The 18534-nt window shown below is 46.7% G+C and overlaps 2 protein-coding genes across 2 annotated transcripts; both read left to right on the top strand.

The window, feature by feature from the left end:
* The first annotated feature begins 232 nt into the window (after nucleotides 1–232).
* LOC116814695 (E3 ubiquitin-protein ligase RNF167-like) lies at nucleotides 233–2324 on the top strand. The gene is made up of 2 exons (XM_032762521.1): nucleotides 233–1287; nucleotides 2291–2324. Exons 1-2 carry the CDS (start codon nucleotides 233–235, stop codon nucleotides 2322–2324), a joined length of 1089 nt encoding a protein of 362 aa, XP_032618412.1.
* Nucleotides 2325–11927: 9603 nt separating this feature from the next.
* LOC116814623 (E3 ubiquitin-protein ligase RNF167-like) lies at nucleotides 11928–12956 on the top strand. Its single transcript, XM_032762408.1, has one exon. It carries the CDS (start codon nucleotides 11928–11930, stop codon nucleotides 12954–12956), a length of 1029 nt encoding a protein of 342 aa, XP_032618299.1.
* Nucleotides 12957–18534: the final 5578 nt, after the last annotated feature.

Genomic DNA, 18534 nt, shown 5'->3' with positions numbered 1-18534 from the left:
CATGGTGAACTGAAGGAAGCCTTTTGCAGAAGCTTCCAGGGAAGAGGAGGGATATAGTTACCATCCTGCTGCTGCTGCTGTTGTCTTCTGCAGAGACTCCAGGGATGTTACGTTGATACCACTCAAACAGACTGATAAGTGTATGTTTGCCTCCTAAGATCCTTCACGGTTACGCCTTTCCTCTTTGCCCAGCCCCAGCACTTGCACAGAGAGATACCCATCAGCGTTCAGCATGAGGCCCCCGCTCCCTCTCCCTCTCCATGCGGTTGCTGTGCTCCTGCTTGTGGATGTTGCTGTCGCGGAGGCTTTTGGATATGTGGTTTATGACCACGGCTCCACCTGTGTAGGTTACAATGCACTGCCTGCATGCTTTGGACCGCCCCTCCCGAGTGAAGGGTTGATGGGATACTTGATCGAGGCCATGCCTGCAAATGCCTGTGATCCTATAGAAGGCCCGCCGGCATCCTCCAACTCCTCTGAGGCTTTCATCGCACTCATCCGTCGGTCTGACTGCCCCTTTGGCATCAAGGTCCTTCATGCACAGCAAGCCGGGTACCAAGCCGCCATCGTGCACAACGTGAATGCAGAGCACCTGGTGAACATGGTAACTGACGACAAAGAAATCAGGCAGCAGATTGTGATCCAGTCTGTCTTTACAGGGGAATCGGCCTACAGGCATCTGAAAAGGGCTTCACATTACGAAAAAGGGGCTTATGTCACCCTGGTGGCATCCAAACATCCTCATAACCCTTGCCAGGATGCTGCTACACCCTCCATGTGGGCTACTGCTAAGCGGCACTGGCCTCGCATGCTGAAATATTCCGCATACCACGTCATTCCTTATGTCCTCCAGGAGTTTGGGTTCATGATCAACGTGATCATTTGCACCATCCCGCTTGTGGTCTGCGCACGATGGTGCGCGAAAGGCCGGAAGATAACCCTGTGCACCTTCAAAAAGGGAGACCGATATGAAACGTGTGTGATCTGCATGGCCGAGTACGAAGAAGGGGACCAGCTGAAGATCCTCCCTTGTTCTCACGCCTATCACTGCGCATGTATCAACACCTGGCTTCACACCCAGCCCAGGAATAAAACCTGCCCCTTTTGCAAACAGCAGGTGACAGTTGAAGCTCAGGATGTCAGTCTGCACGGAGGGATGAACCCACAGGAGCAAGGTGGGGGACAGGAGGACCACACAGAGGATGGGGAAGACGAAGATGGTCATGACAATGAATATATTGAGGAAGAGGAAGAAGACGACCAAAGTGTGGACACTGAGGAAGAAGGGTATGATGAGCTGGAGAATGACCCTCATTGAGTAATAGAGTCAAACCAATCCAATATCAGTCCAAGCCACACAACTCCCAGCTTTTGCCCATCACTGGCTCCAGCTTGTCTACTGGGAAGTGTTTAGTTCAGTTCAGTTTTGGCTCCTTTCTCTCACTCCCCACAATAAAAGGCATAAAATGTCTGCTGCAAATATAACTCTCCTTAGGCTGGTGGAAATTAAATGCATTTGATACCATTGAGTTCCTGGGAATTTCTGGCCCCATCCACTCACATTTCCTATTGCTTTTGTCTAGATGGAATATACATACACAAATACATGCAGTGAATCTTAGTTTAAGGAATTGCATTGTGACAGTGCATACAGGCCCTGACTGAGACTGGAGTCCCATTTCGCAGGATGCTATGTAGACATAGCAAGTCATCGCCTGTCATGACAAGCTCCAACCTAAAGAGAACAACAAGGAAACAGAACCTGACTGTTGACTGAAGTGACTGACCCAGATCAGAGGGAGAACTGGGACTAGAGTGTAGCTCTCCTAGTTTCCAGGCCAGCATTCTGTCCCCTGAACCTGAGCTACCCTTTGGCAGCAACTCAAGAGTCCGGTAACAATTCCTTGCAGGGTACAGGTTAGTCTGTAGTGACAGGTGCAACCGAACTGTTCAGGGGTACTCTGAGGATACTTTAAAACGGTCCCTTAAGCCAGGGGGTGGTGATGACTGAAGGTCCAAATCATTCAAGTAGGATTCACTCCATGCAGGTGGGCAGAGAGAAAAGATATGAAACATTTTCAAGGGCTCCATAATCGGCTGCATTTTGAAGGCTGGCTGATCGCTCCATGCATTCAGCAGAGGCAGACATGACAGGTACATGTAAGCTCCTGCTCTCCAGGGTTTTCCGGGTCATTTTCCACGCATTTCTAAACACTGTAAGAAGGGCAGGATTTATGTACTAACATGCCCCAAATCAAATATTCATCTCCTCTCTCTCTATCGGTTACAGGAAGAGCGATTTGTTCATTTTGGAGAGCCTCTGAGTGCATCTCCAGTTCAGGCTGAAAACACTGAGCCAGAGCCGCAGACCAGCAAAGGATTTAACCCACAGTCAATTAACACCCTATGACCAGCTGGTCATATAGAGACACTCTCCTGATCATCATCAACCCCCAATCTCACACTAAAAAACAAAGCATAGAACCTCTTTATGACCACGGCTGGTCATAAAGGTCTGGCCTGACATACCAGGACTGAGCGATCCACAGGCACTGTTACACCAGTACCGGAGCCAAGGGCTCCTCACTGGGCGTGAATATCCCACTACCAATTGTCAGCATTCAAGTCATTGGGCTGTCGGCAGATCTCAACCATCAGGGTCACACAGATAAAGGAAGGTCTATGGCCAACATTTTCCAATGTTAGAGGTTAGTGACTTTGGGTTCCTCTGATTCTGAGTGTCTATTTTGAGACAACTAAAAGGGCTTGATTTTCAGAAAACACTGTCTGAAAATTAAGCCACTGTCCCATGTCTCAGGTTTGGCACCCCAAATCACTAGAGACTTTGTAAGATTTTGGCAGGGGTACAAAGCTAGCCAGAGCCTAGACCCTGTAGCACTGTATAGATAAGAACCAACCTCTTGAATTGCACCCAAAAGTAACCCAGGAGCTAGTGCAACCTATAAAGCGCAGGTGCAGCGTGCTATGGAAAGGAAACCCCACTAAGAAAATATCCTGCTGTTTTCTACGTTGTTTGAAGCTTCAGGGTATCGCAAGGTCTGGCACATTGCAGTAATCCAGCAATGGGCTGAGCAACCCATGGGTAAATGCAGTAAGGTGTGTAGCCGAGTAGAAAAGTCATAACTAGAGCCAAACGAAATTTGGAATTTCCATCCCACAGAAAATTCCCACATTTGTTTTCACCCCAAATAGGATGAAATGTTGAAATGCTGAATATTATCATGGAATAGAAGTTCTGAAAAATTTCAATTCAGAAAATGCTGAATGGTTTCATTTCAACATTTCATTTGAAAGGAAATATTCTGACATTCCTGAAACAGAAATGTTTTATTTCGGGGTATTGAACTGCCCCAAAATGCTTCAAGAGAGGCAGGATCTGGATACAAAAGGAAGAGATGGGTTCTCCACTCTGCTTACCATTATCAAAAACTACCACACTGTAAATCTAAAGCATCTGCCACAGATACCTTGACCTCCTGCACTGTAGCTGGCTGATCTTCCACCCTCCATCAAACATTAACAACTGTGTGCAAAGCCAGGTTGGCTTATTGCTGGGATGAGACATGCTTCTATTTGCCACAGGTTGATTATTAGTAACTTCTGTAGAGATTGCTTTATCCAAGTTACAGCCTGTACGTAGGATAAACCGTACAGCATCTGCACAAGAAAATGCACCAGAGAAAAATATGGAGAAGCTAGATCCTCAGCTTGAGTAAATTGGTGAAACTCCATTGACTTCAATAGAGCTTGCAGATTTACCCTGGCTCAGGATCTGGCCAGTGTGACACTGAAACCAAGTTCAATTCATGTTCCAGTTTAATCATCGGTTAGGAGCAAAGTTGGGGAGAGCATGGTTAGGGGAGGGGCTTGAAAAGGAGGGGCAAGGCTCATGTGGAGAATATAGAGAGGCAGGCAGCTACATTACAGCAGCTTCTGGAAGTGCTCTCTCCTCTTTTCCTTGAAGTCCATGCAATCTGCTGTCTTGGTACAATTGCTGTTAATTTAAATGTCAGCAAGCCACACAGGGGAGTCAGCAGTTCTAAGAGGGAGCAGAGCAATTACCAGGAAGGAGTCCCCATTTCACTACTTGAACTGAGATCCAAAGGAGAGGCAAGCAAGAGACCATTTTTAGCTCTCCATTTAACTGACTTCTAACACCTTCCATACTAAAGAGGCCACAACAACCTGAAAATATTTGAGACAAAGGCCCAGCGTAGAAGCAGAATTACAGAGGTGTTCTGGATCCAACCAGGTACAGTAGTAGGGTGGCCAGATGTTCTGATTTTATAGGGATGGTCCCAATATTTGGGGCTTTGTCTTATATAGGTGCTTATTACCCCCCACTCCTGTCCCGATATTTCACACTTACTGTCTGGTCACCCTACACAGTAGCGAGGGATACTGTAATCAGTGGGAAGACTGGAACAATCCCATCAGAAAGCTGGTCCTGAGTTTTTCATCAAAACGAGGTGTTTTTGTTTTATTTTTGGAAAATGTCAATTGGTTGAACCTGAAACTTTTCATGAGAAATGGGTGGTTTTGACAAATTTTTCTACTGGAAAAAATTCTGAGGATTTTTTTTTTTGTTAACTTCTGAAATAAAAATTTCCAGTTTTCTGGTTCAAAATGATACTTTGTTTTGAAAGCGAAATCAACTATGGTAAAAGAAAAAAGTTTTTTAATTGATCAACATTGAAGCAAAATGTTGCGATGGATCTAAACCATTTCTTTTTCAGATTTTTGGTTTGAGAAAAACTTCAATATTTCGACTTTTTATCCTGTTTTGAGACAGAAACATTGTTGAAAATCTCAAAAACTTTTTTGTGGGATAGGAAAGCCATTTCCCTCCCAGATGCAGCTCCAATGCTAAAAGGGAATCCTGTTGGAAATATTCCCAAGCAGAAAGAGATTGGAAGGGGATCGGTTCCAAAAGATCCAGCCAGAGAGAGAAAGAATCTTGCTAAGTGAGCTATAGATGGGATTCAGTCAGAAGGCTCTACAATATTTTCAACTGCCTGTCAAAGAGCCCTTGTGCCCCCTTTAGCATATTCCCCTGCTCCTATAAAGCACAGAACCAAAGAACGATTTCTAGATCTTATTGGTGAGAGCTCATTTTTGTCGTTTTTCTCATGCATTTCTCGTGCAGGGCTTGTGCGTGTGCGTTGGGGGGGAGGGGGCGCGGGTGTGGGGGTGTGCGTGTGTGTAGTTTATTATATTGCTAGGTGTTTTAATAGCTCCACGGAAGAAAATGCTGATGACCTGACCCAGGGCCGAGAACTATCAAAGTTAGACAACCAGCAAAGTGTCAGCACTATAGGTCACTGGGAGCAATTCAGGCTACACACAGGGTAATCAGCCACCTAAGTGCCACCTTTCAGTAAGGATGAAACTCATCCCTGTGCAAAGGGCCAGCACTAAGAAAGGAACTACTCTGAGGGTTTAAGTGGGACATAAGTGATGGACAGGTCTTGTGATGGCTGATGCACAGGAGTGAATTTCAGCCTTGAAGACTGACATATAATATCTACTATAGTTAAAGGAAATGTGCCAAATGCCCCGCTGGCAGAACTCTAGTGACTTCAGTGGAATTATACCAGCCGAGAATTTCGCTTTGCATCCCTAATAACCATCTGGAGGAGGAGGGATGGGGAAGGAGAGAATCAGCTTAGCCCGCAGAACCAGCAACCCCTATTTTTCCCAAAGGCTGTATGGGGATTTTACCTACATTCATGGCCGTCCAGAGGATTCAGGGGGCCTGGGGCAAAGCAATTGCAGGGGCCCCTTCCATAAAAAAAAGTTGCAATACTATAGAATACTATATTCTTCTGGGGGGCCTTGTAGGGCCCAGGGCCTGGGGCAAATTGTCCCACTTGCCCTCCTCCCCGCTGGGCGGCCCTGCCTACATTCCCATCCATCATTGTGCAGGGTGGGTTTTAGCTCCTAGAGCCCAGTCCTGAGCCCGATTACTTCAGTGAGAGTAGGACCATGTGATTTCTTCCCTGGAAGCAATTGCAAACAGGTTGCAATCCATCTCCGCTGGCGATTGGATCCTTCTGGTTGGATCCTTTCTTCACCCTTCCTGCTCACTGATTATTAGACATGGTCAGAAAATAGAATTTCCATCCCAGGAAACTTTTTGAGATTTCAACCTTTTTTGGGTCCTGAATCAAGACGGAAAGCCAAAAATTTTGACTTTTTTGGCAAAACAAATTTCCAAAATAATTTAGGTTAGGGTCAATTGAAACAGTTAATTTGGCTAAATTTGAAACATTTCATTTTGATTTCTACCCTTTATTTATTTATAAATTAAATAGAGAAAAAATTCAAAGCAAAATAAATCAAATTTTTTGTTTTGAAAACTTCAAAAACAAGACAGTTTGACATTTTTGAAGCTTTTTTCCATTTTTTTTCCTAAATGAAATTGTCAAAATCAACATAATTTCTCCAAAAAAAAAAAACTCCCACAACCCAGATAGTTTTGTCAAAATGGCATTTTCCAACCAGCTCTATTGGTTATATGGGGAGAGGTGAATTAAAAGGCTAGATCTTGGAAACTGGAGCAGAATTTAACTACTCGGGAAATGATGCTCGATCAATCCTCAGGACCCCTTCCTACTCTCCATTTCATTCCCAGTGGCCTCTCTAGAGAGTCTCTCTCTTCTTCATGACTATATGGATTCTCCAAGCATCACCAGTCTGAGTCACAATTAAGTCCAATGTGACCTTCCTTCAGACAAGCTTACACCTGCATCGGCAGATTGGGAAGGCAACCCTCAGCCCTGCATACTTTGTATGAACAAAAGAGGTTCAACCTGGGGTCAATGCAAACCAATCCAGCTTTCCCTTCTGGATGCAGTCACCAACTCCCTTTGTCATGATTGGGTTTGGGGCCAGGCATTGCTAGCACTGACAACTCTGATTTCATTGTACTGAGCAGGGTTTCTTTATTGGGAGTGCAGGGGCAATAGGAGACTTAGACCAGGTCCACCCAGAGGCGGGGACAAGTGGGGCAATATGCCCCAGGCCCCACAGGGACCCCCATGAGAGTTTTTCAGAGACGCTGGAGCAGGGTCCTTCACTCACTCCAGGGGCCCCAGAAAACTCTCACGTGGCCTAGGCCCCCAGAGCTTCTTCCACTCTGGGTCTTCAGCCGGGGCAGGGGGTGTCCTTTCGCTCCAGGACCCGTAGCCAAAGGGCCCCAAAGACCTGCAGCAGGAGGTCCTTCCACCCCCAAAGTGCCAGGTCTTTGGCAGCAATTCCGCAGGGGGGCCCCCCACCACCAAAGACCCCAGATCCCCTGAATCCTCTGGGCAGCCCTGACTTAGACAGATCATTTCACTAACAAAACCCCTGGTTTCACCCAGACACTTTGTATGTATAGAAACATACATCTTGTGTTTTCCCTGTTCTCCCTATGGCTTATCTCCCATTCCATCTCTTTCCCCCATCACAGGGTCCACACAGGTTTCCTCCTTCTCACCCTGTGCCCAGGCTGCTAAAATAAGAGTTCTCACGCCTTCTTCTGGTGTTTTATTGTGCAGTGCCACCATGTAGTCCCCTTTATCCCCCAATAGTTATCCCCTTCCTGACCCATTCCAGGGTCTCTTGGCCCTTGAGGCTCCCTTCCTGGTGCAGAGACAGCACTGTAACCTCCTATCTCCTCCCTAGCTAACCACCTAACTGGGGTTTGTTCAGGGCTTTTATAGCCCTCCCAGCCTTCAGCCCAGCTGTCACTGCTTAGCTCAGTCTACTGCAGTGAGCCAGCCCTCATTAGGGCCCGCAGCTGGGCTCCCTGCTGGCTGCTTTGAGCCTCTGCCCCTGGCCTCTCTGCAGGACAGCAGCACTCAGCCAGCCATTCAAGGGGTTTTACCCCTGCTCTGCCACACTCCCCATCAAGGCCCCAGTTCTTTTTCTTTCTCCCCCAACTCTGTTCCTGAATTTCCAGAGCCCATTCTTCCACTGTTGAAATTTTTACTCTGAGTCAATCCACCTTTCCTCTCTTTCTCTGCCCCCAAATCTTTCTGACACACTCCTCTGCCTCTTTACACTCTGCACCACTTCTTTCTCTCTGCTCTCAGGGAAGTTTTTATGCACTGTGACAAATCAAGTTATGCCAAGGTGTCTTTGCACTCATGAATGTGTGGTACAGCCAAGCCATGGATATAGTTCTCTGGGGTAATCTGTAAAGTACAAGTTGTTATTATTCACTACAGTAGAACAATCAACATAGTTTCTGTAATCCAGTACGATGGATTGAAGCTGCTTAAGAACACAGGGAAATGGAATCAGTGCTTTGAAAAAAAAATTGTTTGGCTCACAAAATCCGCTTCTCGTAGCTCATGTGGGGTCCTAGGTGTCACGCTCTGATGCACTCCAGGGCATTTGCTCATAACTGGCAGCAGTGTTAGTCCTGCTGCATGATGCAAAGTCCACTCTATGGGCCAAGTCCTGCTTTCATTTATATGGGTGTAAATCCAGAGTCACTCCACTGAAGTCCAGGGGCTGTCCATAAATTAAGTAACACATGTTTGGGTGATTTTCAAGACCCACTCATCCCAGGAAACTCTTTGTAACACTAAAAAAAACATGGAAAATTAAGGACCATGATGCACTTTGTCATTTATGGACAGTCAAAGTTATTTTGGGTTTATGCCAGTGTAACTTGGAGCAGGATTTGGCTTTACAATTGCAGCTATAAATCCTATTGACCATTTTTCTCCACCCTCTGTGGATAGGACCTTCCTCTGTGTCTTACCTTTGCGCTGGAACTGCCTGCCGTTCAGTACTTTGGAGCCACATATATATTCTGAAAACCAGCATCCAAGTATTCCAGTTCTAATTGCCATGCTGAGCTGAGCCAAAAGCAAGTCTAAGTCACTTTGAACTACTTATTCTCAATCAGTTAACCACAAGGACTGATTTTACACTCAGCATAAAAGTTGAGGATTAGTTACTAACCCACCTTCTCCCATCCCCTCTCCCGTGCTAGCCCCGAGCACCTCTCAAATCTTTCTTTATGCATTTATTCTCACAACACCCCATGAGGTAGCTTTCTATTCCTGGCCAGGGCCTCCCAGAAGGGGGGGAAAGTGGGGCAATTTGCGCCAGGCCCCCACGGGAGTTTTTCGGGGCCCCTGGAACTCGCCACCACCGAATTACCGCCGAAGCAGGACCCACCGCCAAAGTGCTGGGTCTTCGGTGGTAATTCAGCAGCAGGGGGCGCCTGCCGCAGGTCTCCGGGGCACTTTGACGGCGGGTCCCGGAGTGGAAGGACCCCTCGCCGCCGAATTACCGCCGAAAACCCCAGGCCCCCTGAATCCTCTGGGCAGCCCTGTTCCTGGCTCCTGCTCCTCCCTTATCCTGTTGCACAATCCCAAGCAAGTCATGTGCCTCTGTTTCCCCTCCCACTCCTGCCTATTTAGATTGCAAACTTGTCAGGGTAGAGACTGTTTCTCTTGTATTTACAGCACCTGTTGGGATGGTGCTGTACTGAACGAATGGTGTGAACATAACTTGACATGACTTAAATACGGCTGAAGAACTGCAGAGGATCCTGGGAGCAGGGTCCCTTTAAGCAGAAGCAGATTTGATAAAGGACAGGCAAAGCCTGCGTGTGCGATTGATATTGAACCTATTGGTGGGCAAATATGGGCCGTGCAAAAGTAAATATCACATGCATAAAGTTCCAGCCTGGAGCACCAGCCGATTCGGTTATAATGACCCTACAGCAAGGACATCATGCAGAGAGCCAGAGTGAATGATTGATGAGTGAGTAAACGTGGAGTGGTCTTTGTTCGGTACCCCTCCAGCCCCTTCTAAAATACTAATCAGCCAAAATTAATAACCACTTGCCCACTGGGCATGCTTTTGAGACACGTGACTCCTTTGAGGAAAAAGAGTATAAGAATCAAGCAAAGTAAATTACTGTCAGAGGGAGAGATGAGGAGAAAAGGGAGAGGGGATTCCTTAATTGACGCTTGAAGAAGCTGCTGGACAGAGTAGCCAAAACTCTGCTCTGTGGGCTCAAGTAGGATTGTGAGCAGAGGAGTTTCCAGGCAGTCAAGGAAGGCCTTGCCTCGAGGGAATCCAAGACAGACCAGAGAGCTGGAGAGAGCAGACCTGGAGAGAAAAAGCCATCCGTCAAATTGGTAACCACCTTCTCTGTTTGCCAAGCAGGAACTGTGTGAGGCTAGCACGGGGCCTGTTTGTGTATGTTTGTGAAAGAGAGGCTCACTAAGAGGAATGTATCGCTCTTAATGTATAGTTCTTAAACGTCTAACATAGGAGTTATGTGCTTAATGTAACCCTTTACTGCTTGTGTAATTCCTTCTCGAATCAACCGCAGTGTATGCAAGATAATTACTGTGGACCTTTTTCACTGGTATGACAGTAATCTGCCCCACTGGGAGCCATTAAAGATCCATTTCAGGGGTAGTAGCCCTCTGAGGCCAAAAGCACCTAACACAATGGACCCTGATCTTGGTTGGAGCCATGTAGGTGCTACTGTGATAAAAAGAACCAATAGTCACAAGTCATCCCCTATGATTTGCCTTGGAACTGGGTAGGTGGCATAGATGGAAACAATCATAAGAAACGCAGCCCTTCCAAGCCCTCAGGTCCTGCTTAAATGGAGCAGAGAATTATCTCTGGTTTTCTGCAACACAAAATGAGGTGGGATCTGCATTCCTGAGTGGATGGGGATGACCGAACTGATTCCCCCTATTCCCTCTGTAGGGGATTCCCACTAGAAATGCCTCAAGCCCTGTCAAACAATGTAAACCTGTAATTAGAGACTTGCAAACAGGACAGGAGGAAAAAATACGGTGCAAGGGGTGAGGTGGACATGAGAAAGAGAGAGAGAGAGACTGGACGGGGCAGTGAAGTGGTGATGTAACCCAGGCTGGGCGAGAAGTCTTTTCTACAGCACTAAGCCACAACAGGCACATGTCGTGCTGCAGTATCACTCATGCCACAGTTATGGTGTGGAGGATGAGGGCAGCCCTACACCGGGAAGAAAAGCTGTTCACAACGGAAAGAAAAGCTACCATTCATCCAAGCCATTTCTGGCAGAGCTTCAGTGGCAGGTTTGATAATTTATCAGCCTCTCCTCAGGAAGATCCTGGAAACCAGACAAGGATGTTGGAGCAGGGCCGGGGGAGGGGGTGGAGGGAGAGAGAGGGGGAACCAGGGGCAGATAGGGAGCAGAGGACTAAGGAAAGAGCCAGAGAGGTGACAGGGCAAAGTGGGACCAAAGGAAAAGCCAGGTCAGGGGCAGCCCCTAAGTAAGAGACAGTGCAGGAGAGAGGGCCAAGGGGTGAGCCACAGAGAGAGACACGGAAACCAAGGTGGGGTGGAACCAAGAACGGGAAAGAGGAACTTAGTGGGGGAGAGACGGAAGCTCAGGAGGGAAGAAAACAGAGAGAGGCAGAGAATGGAAAGATGAGGGAGGCAAGAGGGGATAGCAGGTGCGGAGGGCAACAGTGGAGGAGACTCCAGTCAGCCAAGGAGAGGAGTCACCAGGAAGAGAGAAAGGAGAAATAAATGTCCGCGGCTGCAGGACAGCTGGGCAGTGAGGTCATAAGGACCTGGGGAGAAAGTTCTGGAAGGTTGCTTGGCAGTGGAAGCAGAAGCTAAGGATCAGTTGGGAGCAAACAGACCAGCTTGACAAGTGAAGGAAGCTGCAACCAGAAGCTTTAAGACTTGGGTATAACACAACATCCATTATATCTTGTCAAGTCCTGCTGCTATCACTGCCCAGCAGGAAGGTTCCAGTCTGTTCTGACACATGGAAGATCCAGTAGTCACCTTCAGTCCACTGTTCCCCGTAAAGGCCACCGAAGCCAGAGCTTTCTCTTAGACAAGACCAGGCCAGCACCGGTGCAGAGAGTTCTCCACTAGCTGCCAGTATGCGGCCACTGCTTCAGTCTCCTTTCCGCATGGTCACTGTATTCCTGTTCTTCCTGGTGCCCAACGGCAAAGCCTTTATCCGGGCAATTTACAACCAGAACTCCACCAGCCAAGAGTTCAGTGCTCCCCCTGCACTTTTTGTGCCTCCGCTCCCCGGCAAGGGACCGACAGGTTATCTGATCGAGGCGATGCCTGCAAACGCCTGTCATCCTATCGAAAGCCCACCAGCGCCCCGCGACTCCTCCACAGCCTTCATCATGCTCATTCGTAGCTACGACTGCACTTTCGGTGCCAAGGTCCGACACTCTCAGCAAGACGGATATCGAGCCGCCATTGTGCACAACGTGAACTCACAAGCCCTTGTGGATATGGCGATTAGCATGGAAGAGATTCAGCAGTGGATTGAGATACCTTCTGTCTTCACTGGGGAAGCAACCTCCAAGCTCTTGAAAAAGGTTTGCTGCTCTGATGAGGGAGCTCATGTCATCCTGGTCCCTGAGTACTATCACTTCGCCTGGGAGGAGGATGCTGGGAACTCCTGCCCGCGTGCTTGCAGGTGCCAGCTACAGCTGCTGGGACACTGCTCTCATGTCTCGATTCTTCCAGTCTATAGGGTAATTAACATCCTGGTTGCCATAGTGACAGGCATCCTGTTCATTGTTAAATACACAATGAGGTACCACATCTGGAGGAAGAGGAGAAACCCGCTAAGAGAGGAGCAGGGGAAAGAACCCTCCACCAGCACGTTTAACAGAGGCGCCAAGTACACAGAATGTGCCATCTGCCTGGAGACGTATGAAAAGGGAGACATGCTGAAAATCCTGTCTTGCTCCCATGCCTATCATGGCAAATGCATAGACCTATGGCTCTTAACCCAAACAAGGAATAAGACCTGCCCTCTCTGCATGCAGAGGGTGACTGTGGCAGCAGAAAGCCCTGACTTGGACATAGAGGGATGTATAGAGGAGGAGAGGGATGAGGGCAACCAGGAGGATGAGGAAGATGGACACAACAGGGAGTGGCAGTAATGGAGCCACTCCTGGGACAGCCAAACCAAAATCTGACTAACATAGTTCTGCCAAACCCAGACTACCCCATACCCTCAGCTTCCCCTTCCATCCTCCCTGTCCACTCTACCTCTGGCCAAAGTTTATTGGGAATCATTTTAGCTCAGCATGGACCCAGAAAGACATCGAAAGGGAAGAGCAGAGGAGGCAGACAGTGATGAGCAGTGGAACATCCTTTGCTTTGCTAATCTTGGGCAGCAGGTTGAATCCAAGCAGGTTTTAGGAAGGTGAGACTCTGCTGAAGTCAACTGGAGTCACACCAGGTCTAGCTACCAGAACATCCAGCAGTGGCCTGCAATATCAGCTGTCAAACCATGAGGAAGAGTGGCTTGAAGCCACCACCAGATCCTCTGCTTCTCCTCACATTCTCCCTAACAACTGTCTTTCCGCACATGCCTCATACTCTGCAGATCGTTTATTCCACACAGATTTTTCTGGGTAACTTCTAGCGCCAGTTTGGGTTTGGTTAAATGAGATCAGCTGGCAAGATGTAAAAACTCATTAGGTTGGGGGAAAATAAAATGAATCAGAAATCACCCCATCCCTGTGAGCATCTCTGTTTAGATGGCCCACCACTGTCTCCTACTGCACCTCCTTAAATGGACCAAAAATCTACTCACAACAAACAACACAGATACTAATAATAAATAATAATAATAAACAAGAGATTTATTAATAATATTAATTATGCTTTGCACTCTCATGGTAATAACAATAACAGTGTCATTAACCCCATTTTAGATGTGGGGAAACAGAGGCACAGAGATGGGAAGTGATGTGCCCAAGGTTCCCTGTTTATCTGTCTCTCACTGTGCTTCTTTCTCAATCATTCTTCCTTTTATTCCTCTGCTGACCCAAATTTTCTGCTGTTGTAAATCAGTGTGGCTCCATAGATTTTATTTCCACCATCTGAGAACCAGGATCTATGCAGCTTTTGTATTTAACTTGACTGCATACCACAAGTGTGGGGAAAAGCCAGCCCAGTTGGCCTGATTGCCCTAATTAACTGGAGTCCTGCTTGATTTTGATACGTCGCTATGTCACCATCCTTCAACAGAACATTTACATGGATAGACAGGCCGACTCAATGCGTGATCAAGCCAGCTCACCATTAGCAGGCACAGGTCTTGTTTAAAGTGAATTATCAACATGCTTTGAATTCCCACTGTGCAAATGCTGCATTTAATATACCTCTTTAAATGATTAAGCTTCATCATCTTTCTGCTTCCATTATATATTTTTTCCATCAAAGATCTTACAGGATCAATCTTCCACTGCAGTCAATCTTTTCTGCAGTAAAATTTATCCCTCAAAGGGTTTGTCCTTAATAAACTAAAAATTTGCTGTTGCAGCACAATTTGGCTTAATCAAAACAAATTAGACAGCCATCTTGACAATGTCCTGCTAATTTCAGCCCATCTCTGTGATGGGATTGAAGGAGAACAACTTCCTTCTAGACACGTAACGGGGACAGTCTGAGGATCTAAATTGAAGGTCATTACATAGAATGGAATGGGGAGATTTGAGGCAGGTTGCAAATCTTGTTGGAAGGCACAAGATGAAGATCTTGATTAAAGGAAAGAAAATCACTTGAAGGAAGATTGGAATTCTCCACTGAGGGCCACTCTAGAAGACTTCAGATCTGAATGGGAGAGACTTCAATCATTTTCCCCATCAAATTTGAAAAATCTTTTAACTATTAGCTCAGGCTTTGTTCTGCTTTGAATGTCTCCCAAAGCAAAAATGACCTTAAGTACTCACTGCTTTGGCTCCGATAAGAGTTGCAGAGCGAAAGGATGAATATAAAAAGCAGAGACATTGTTGATTTAATTGCCAGCATCCGTCACAGCAGTGGTGCTGGCTGAATGACATGCATTTAATTAGAAGAAGAGATGCTTTGGCTTTGGTCAATGAAACATACATAAAAGCCTGTACAAAACCTGACCTCTTTTATGAACATTGCCTTCTAAATAATGTGTTAGTTTGCAGGCTGCTGTCCGTTGCCCCACACCATTCTAAGCAGTTGAACTTTCCCACATTTTCTTCACCAATGCACTGATTTTCTTTCCATTTAGCCTCCATGCTCATCTGATTCTTGGCTTCTTACGGTACCGCCTCAAGAATGTCCAACTTTGAGCTGCTTCTTACTATGGACAGAGAACTCAAGCTTCATATCCATTCAGTGCTGAGCCTTTTCACTGTGCTATGCCTGACCTGGAGGCAACCCCAAAAGTTTGGTTGCAAGTGGTATTGAGTGACTGGGGCTGGCCTTGGAAGGCGCTGAATGCCTCCTGCCAGTTGCTAAGCACCCTCAACTCTTGAGCTGGTCAAAACATTTTCATCCAAATGGTTCTTCAACAAAAAAATACCATTTTCATCTACATGTTTTGAAAAAGGTATCAATTTTGATGAGTTTCGTTTAAAAAAAAACCCTCAAAGTGCTTTGATAATGTTGAAACATCATCTGGTTTTGACTTTTTCAGAATGCAACATTTTGATTTTTCATTTTTCTGAACTGACTTTTCAAAACAAAATTCATTGGGTTTCTTTTGTTTAATAAAAATGATTTTAAATGTTTTTAAAGGTCAAAATCAAAAGGAAATATTTTGATCGACCCAAAACAAAATTTCTGTCAGAAAACTTTCGTTTTCATTTGCTTGTTTGTAATCATTCTGTTTCAGACAGGAAAATTTTTTGGGAGGGCAAAATCTGGTCGCTCCCTGGCTCTTCTCCATTCTTGCTGAAAAGTCAACTAGCTCAGTACATCTTTCCCTTTAGCCTTGCAGAATCAAAATGAGTGGAAAATGCTAACCACTCAGAATGGTAGTGTTTTGCATCCATGCCACACTGGGCTACGTGACCACACAAGCGAACAGTGGCCTGGGCCCGAGTGGGCACTGAGAATGGTCCACCCCATGCAGGTGGTACTCAGCCTTTTATAGAAGGAGGAACACTGGGAGTTGCCGAAACCCCCTTTGCTTCCACTCTATGCTGGGTGGGATTTCCAGAAGCTGACACAGTGCCCTAAGTTTTCTCCCACCCAAATCAATGGGAGTGTTACAGAGTCAGGCCAATACCGAGCCCACCTGCTGTCTTTAAATATGAAGGGGGGAGAGGCTAACAATAGCTCCACAACCTTCTCCCCTAGTAAATGCTTGCACAGACCGTGGGCAGAATTCATTGGTTTCCTCTTCAAAGGGATTTTTTTTTCCAGATCAAATATTTCTTAAACTTTCAGGGATTCTTCATGGAAGGAGACACGATCACAAGGAAACGTTATTGACAAGCTAGTCCTTTTAGCCTTCCCTCCCTTCCAGAGGAGGTTTATAGCCCAAATATTTTACTCACCCTTCCAAGCAGCCCTTCCCAACATGGCCTTAAAGATTATTTACAGTCTGTCCTGGGAGCTTTTGCTGGAAAAACAGGAGCAGTGTGCGGGCAGAATTGGACGGAGATTAGTTGGAGCCTTGCCTCTCAGAAAGCAAGAGGGGCTCCCATGGCAGGAATAATAAGAGCTCCAAGAAACAAATTGCTTTTAATTAGAGCAGGTGCGCAGTGCCTAAGGAGTGTCATTGTGTAAACATTTATTCAAGTCTTTAAAAGGACTGAAAGGCAAAATGCCATCCCCCCGTCGCCCAAGGTCCTTGCAGCCCAGAGCACAGGCACTGCAAAACAATCCGTCACAGGGAGTGTCAGAGAAATTTCATTCTCAGACAAAAGCCATCCATTTTTCATGCTTCTCCAAGGGGAAGAGTTCCTGATGCCTTGATGATGGCATGTTCTTTTGCTACATGAGGTCAAACTAACTGTTTCCTTCTTGCTCAAGGACCTGGCTGTAATTCCATTGACTTCGATGTAGGGACTGGGCTCCAGGGCTTCTCTTTTCTAGCCCCTTGATAGGGTATTAAGAACTACACTTGGCAAAACAGATCCACACCTGGAAATCCGGTCTCAGGCTGTTTCATCTCCATTAGTTCTCGTAAGGAGATGACAGGAGCGTGTGAACACAGACAGGTGGGATGAGAGCATTCACCCAGCTGCTAGCCAGGTAATCGGTTATTACATTCCCCGGCATTCCAGCTGTCTCTTCCTTGCACTGAGGAAAAAAATGCAATTTCAAGTTCCATTATTTAGCTTTCTAGGAGATGTTAATACTTTAGCACCTTCATTTTCTCAGCTGCAGGGCTCCCCCCTCTTCATATGTTGTCCTCAAACCTCCACAGTCGGGACTACTCTTTTCCCATTACAGATCCTCCATACCAGATCAGCTCAAGATCTATCCACTCCAGCCTCTTGCCTCCAGCAGTAGCCAGTGCTAACTGAGGCAAGAAACCCCACCATGGACAATCATGGAACAATCAGTCCCCCCAGAAACTTTCTTCCTAACCCCATTATTTAGCATTTGGCCTATGTCCTGAAACATGAGGGCATTTCCTCCCTGGATAAGAGGGCTAGAACCCAACTGAGAACTTGAGCCAAAAGAATTTCTCTAATCCATCACTAACAATGGATGTATAGTGCATCTAGTACCTGGAGAAGTTAGGTTGATCGGCAAGAACTTACAGCACTGTTATTATTTATTAGACGTATTATGGTAACACCTAGGAGCCCCATCCAATACCATGGACCAGGACCCCATTGTGCTGGGGGCTGAACAAATACAGAAGAAAAAGACAGTCTCTGCCCCCAAAGAGCTTACAGTCTAAGACAAGAGACAACAGACAGGCAGAGAGCACAAGGAAACAAGGGGGCCATATCGGTCAGGTGGATGGCCAGCGATCTCAACTAATCATTGTCAATTTTTTTTTTTGAGGCATCACAGCAAAGGAGAGTTTTAGGAAGGGATTTCCAGGAGGACAATGTGGCTTTGTGGATGCTGACTAGGAGCGCTTCCCATGCTTTAGGGGTGGTGGGGAGGGAAGCGGAGGGAAAGCATGAAGGTGCTTGTTTGAAAATGTAACAAATGGTTGATGGAGGCTGCATCCTAGGCAGATCAGAGGCAGGAGTCAACATCTGAACAGATGATGGGTAGGTGGGATAGGCGTGGGAGGGCTTTGAAAGTGAAGACAAGTGGAGCATCGCAGAAGAGTCCCCCCTGCCCTCTGGACAATGGGATCCCAGTGCATCCCTGCAGTAGTTCTAGGTGAAATGACATGATTCCATTTTAATTTCTCAACAGGCTTTGGGACTGGCCAGCCCCCCCCCGGGGGAAAAGCCCTCAATTTTAAAAACGCATCACGGAGGCTCTTTGCCAGGCCTGGCGCTTGACACTCTGGTGTCTTTGGCGGCTGTTCCCTAAACATGTGGGGAGGGGGCATCTTACAAGAGGCAGAAACTCCCAGCTGGTGACAGCAGCTCATGCAACCCACCCCTATTGGCAGCCCTGAGTTCTCTTCCTCTCTCTTCCTGCAGACTTCCCCCGCAGCTTTGCCTTTCAGAATCTGCTGGGGTAGGGGAATCTCATTAGGTAGAGTACGTGACGTGCTGGGCTGGCCAGAACAATCTTGGACTCTCTCTTCCCCTCCAGCATCCGTTCCGT

This window comes from Chelonoidis abingdonii, chromosome 11 (assembly GCF_003597395.2).
Source record: "Chelonoidis abingdonii isolate Lonesome George chromosome 11, CheloAbing_2.0, whole genome shotgun sequence".
Taxonomy (NCBI): domain Eukaryota; kingdom Metazoa; phylum Chordata; order Testudines; family Testudinidae; genus Chelonoidis; species Chelonoidis abingdonii.
Note: the sequence above shows the minus strand (reverse complement) of the source record. Positions and strands in the feature narration are given on the sequence as shown.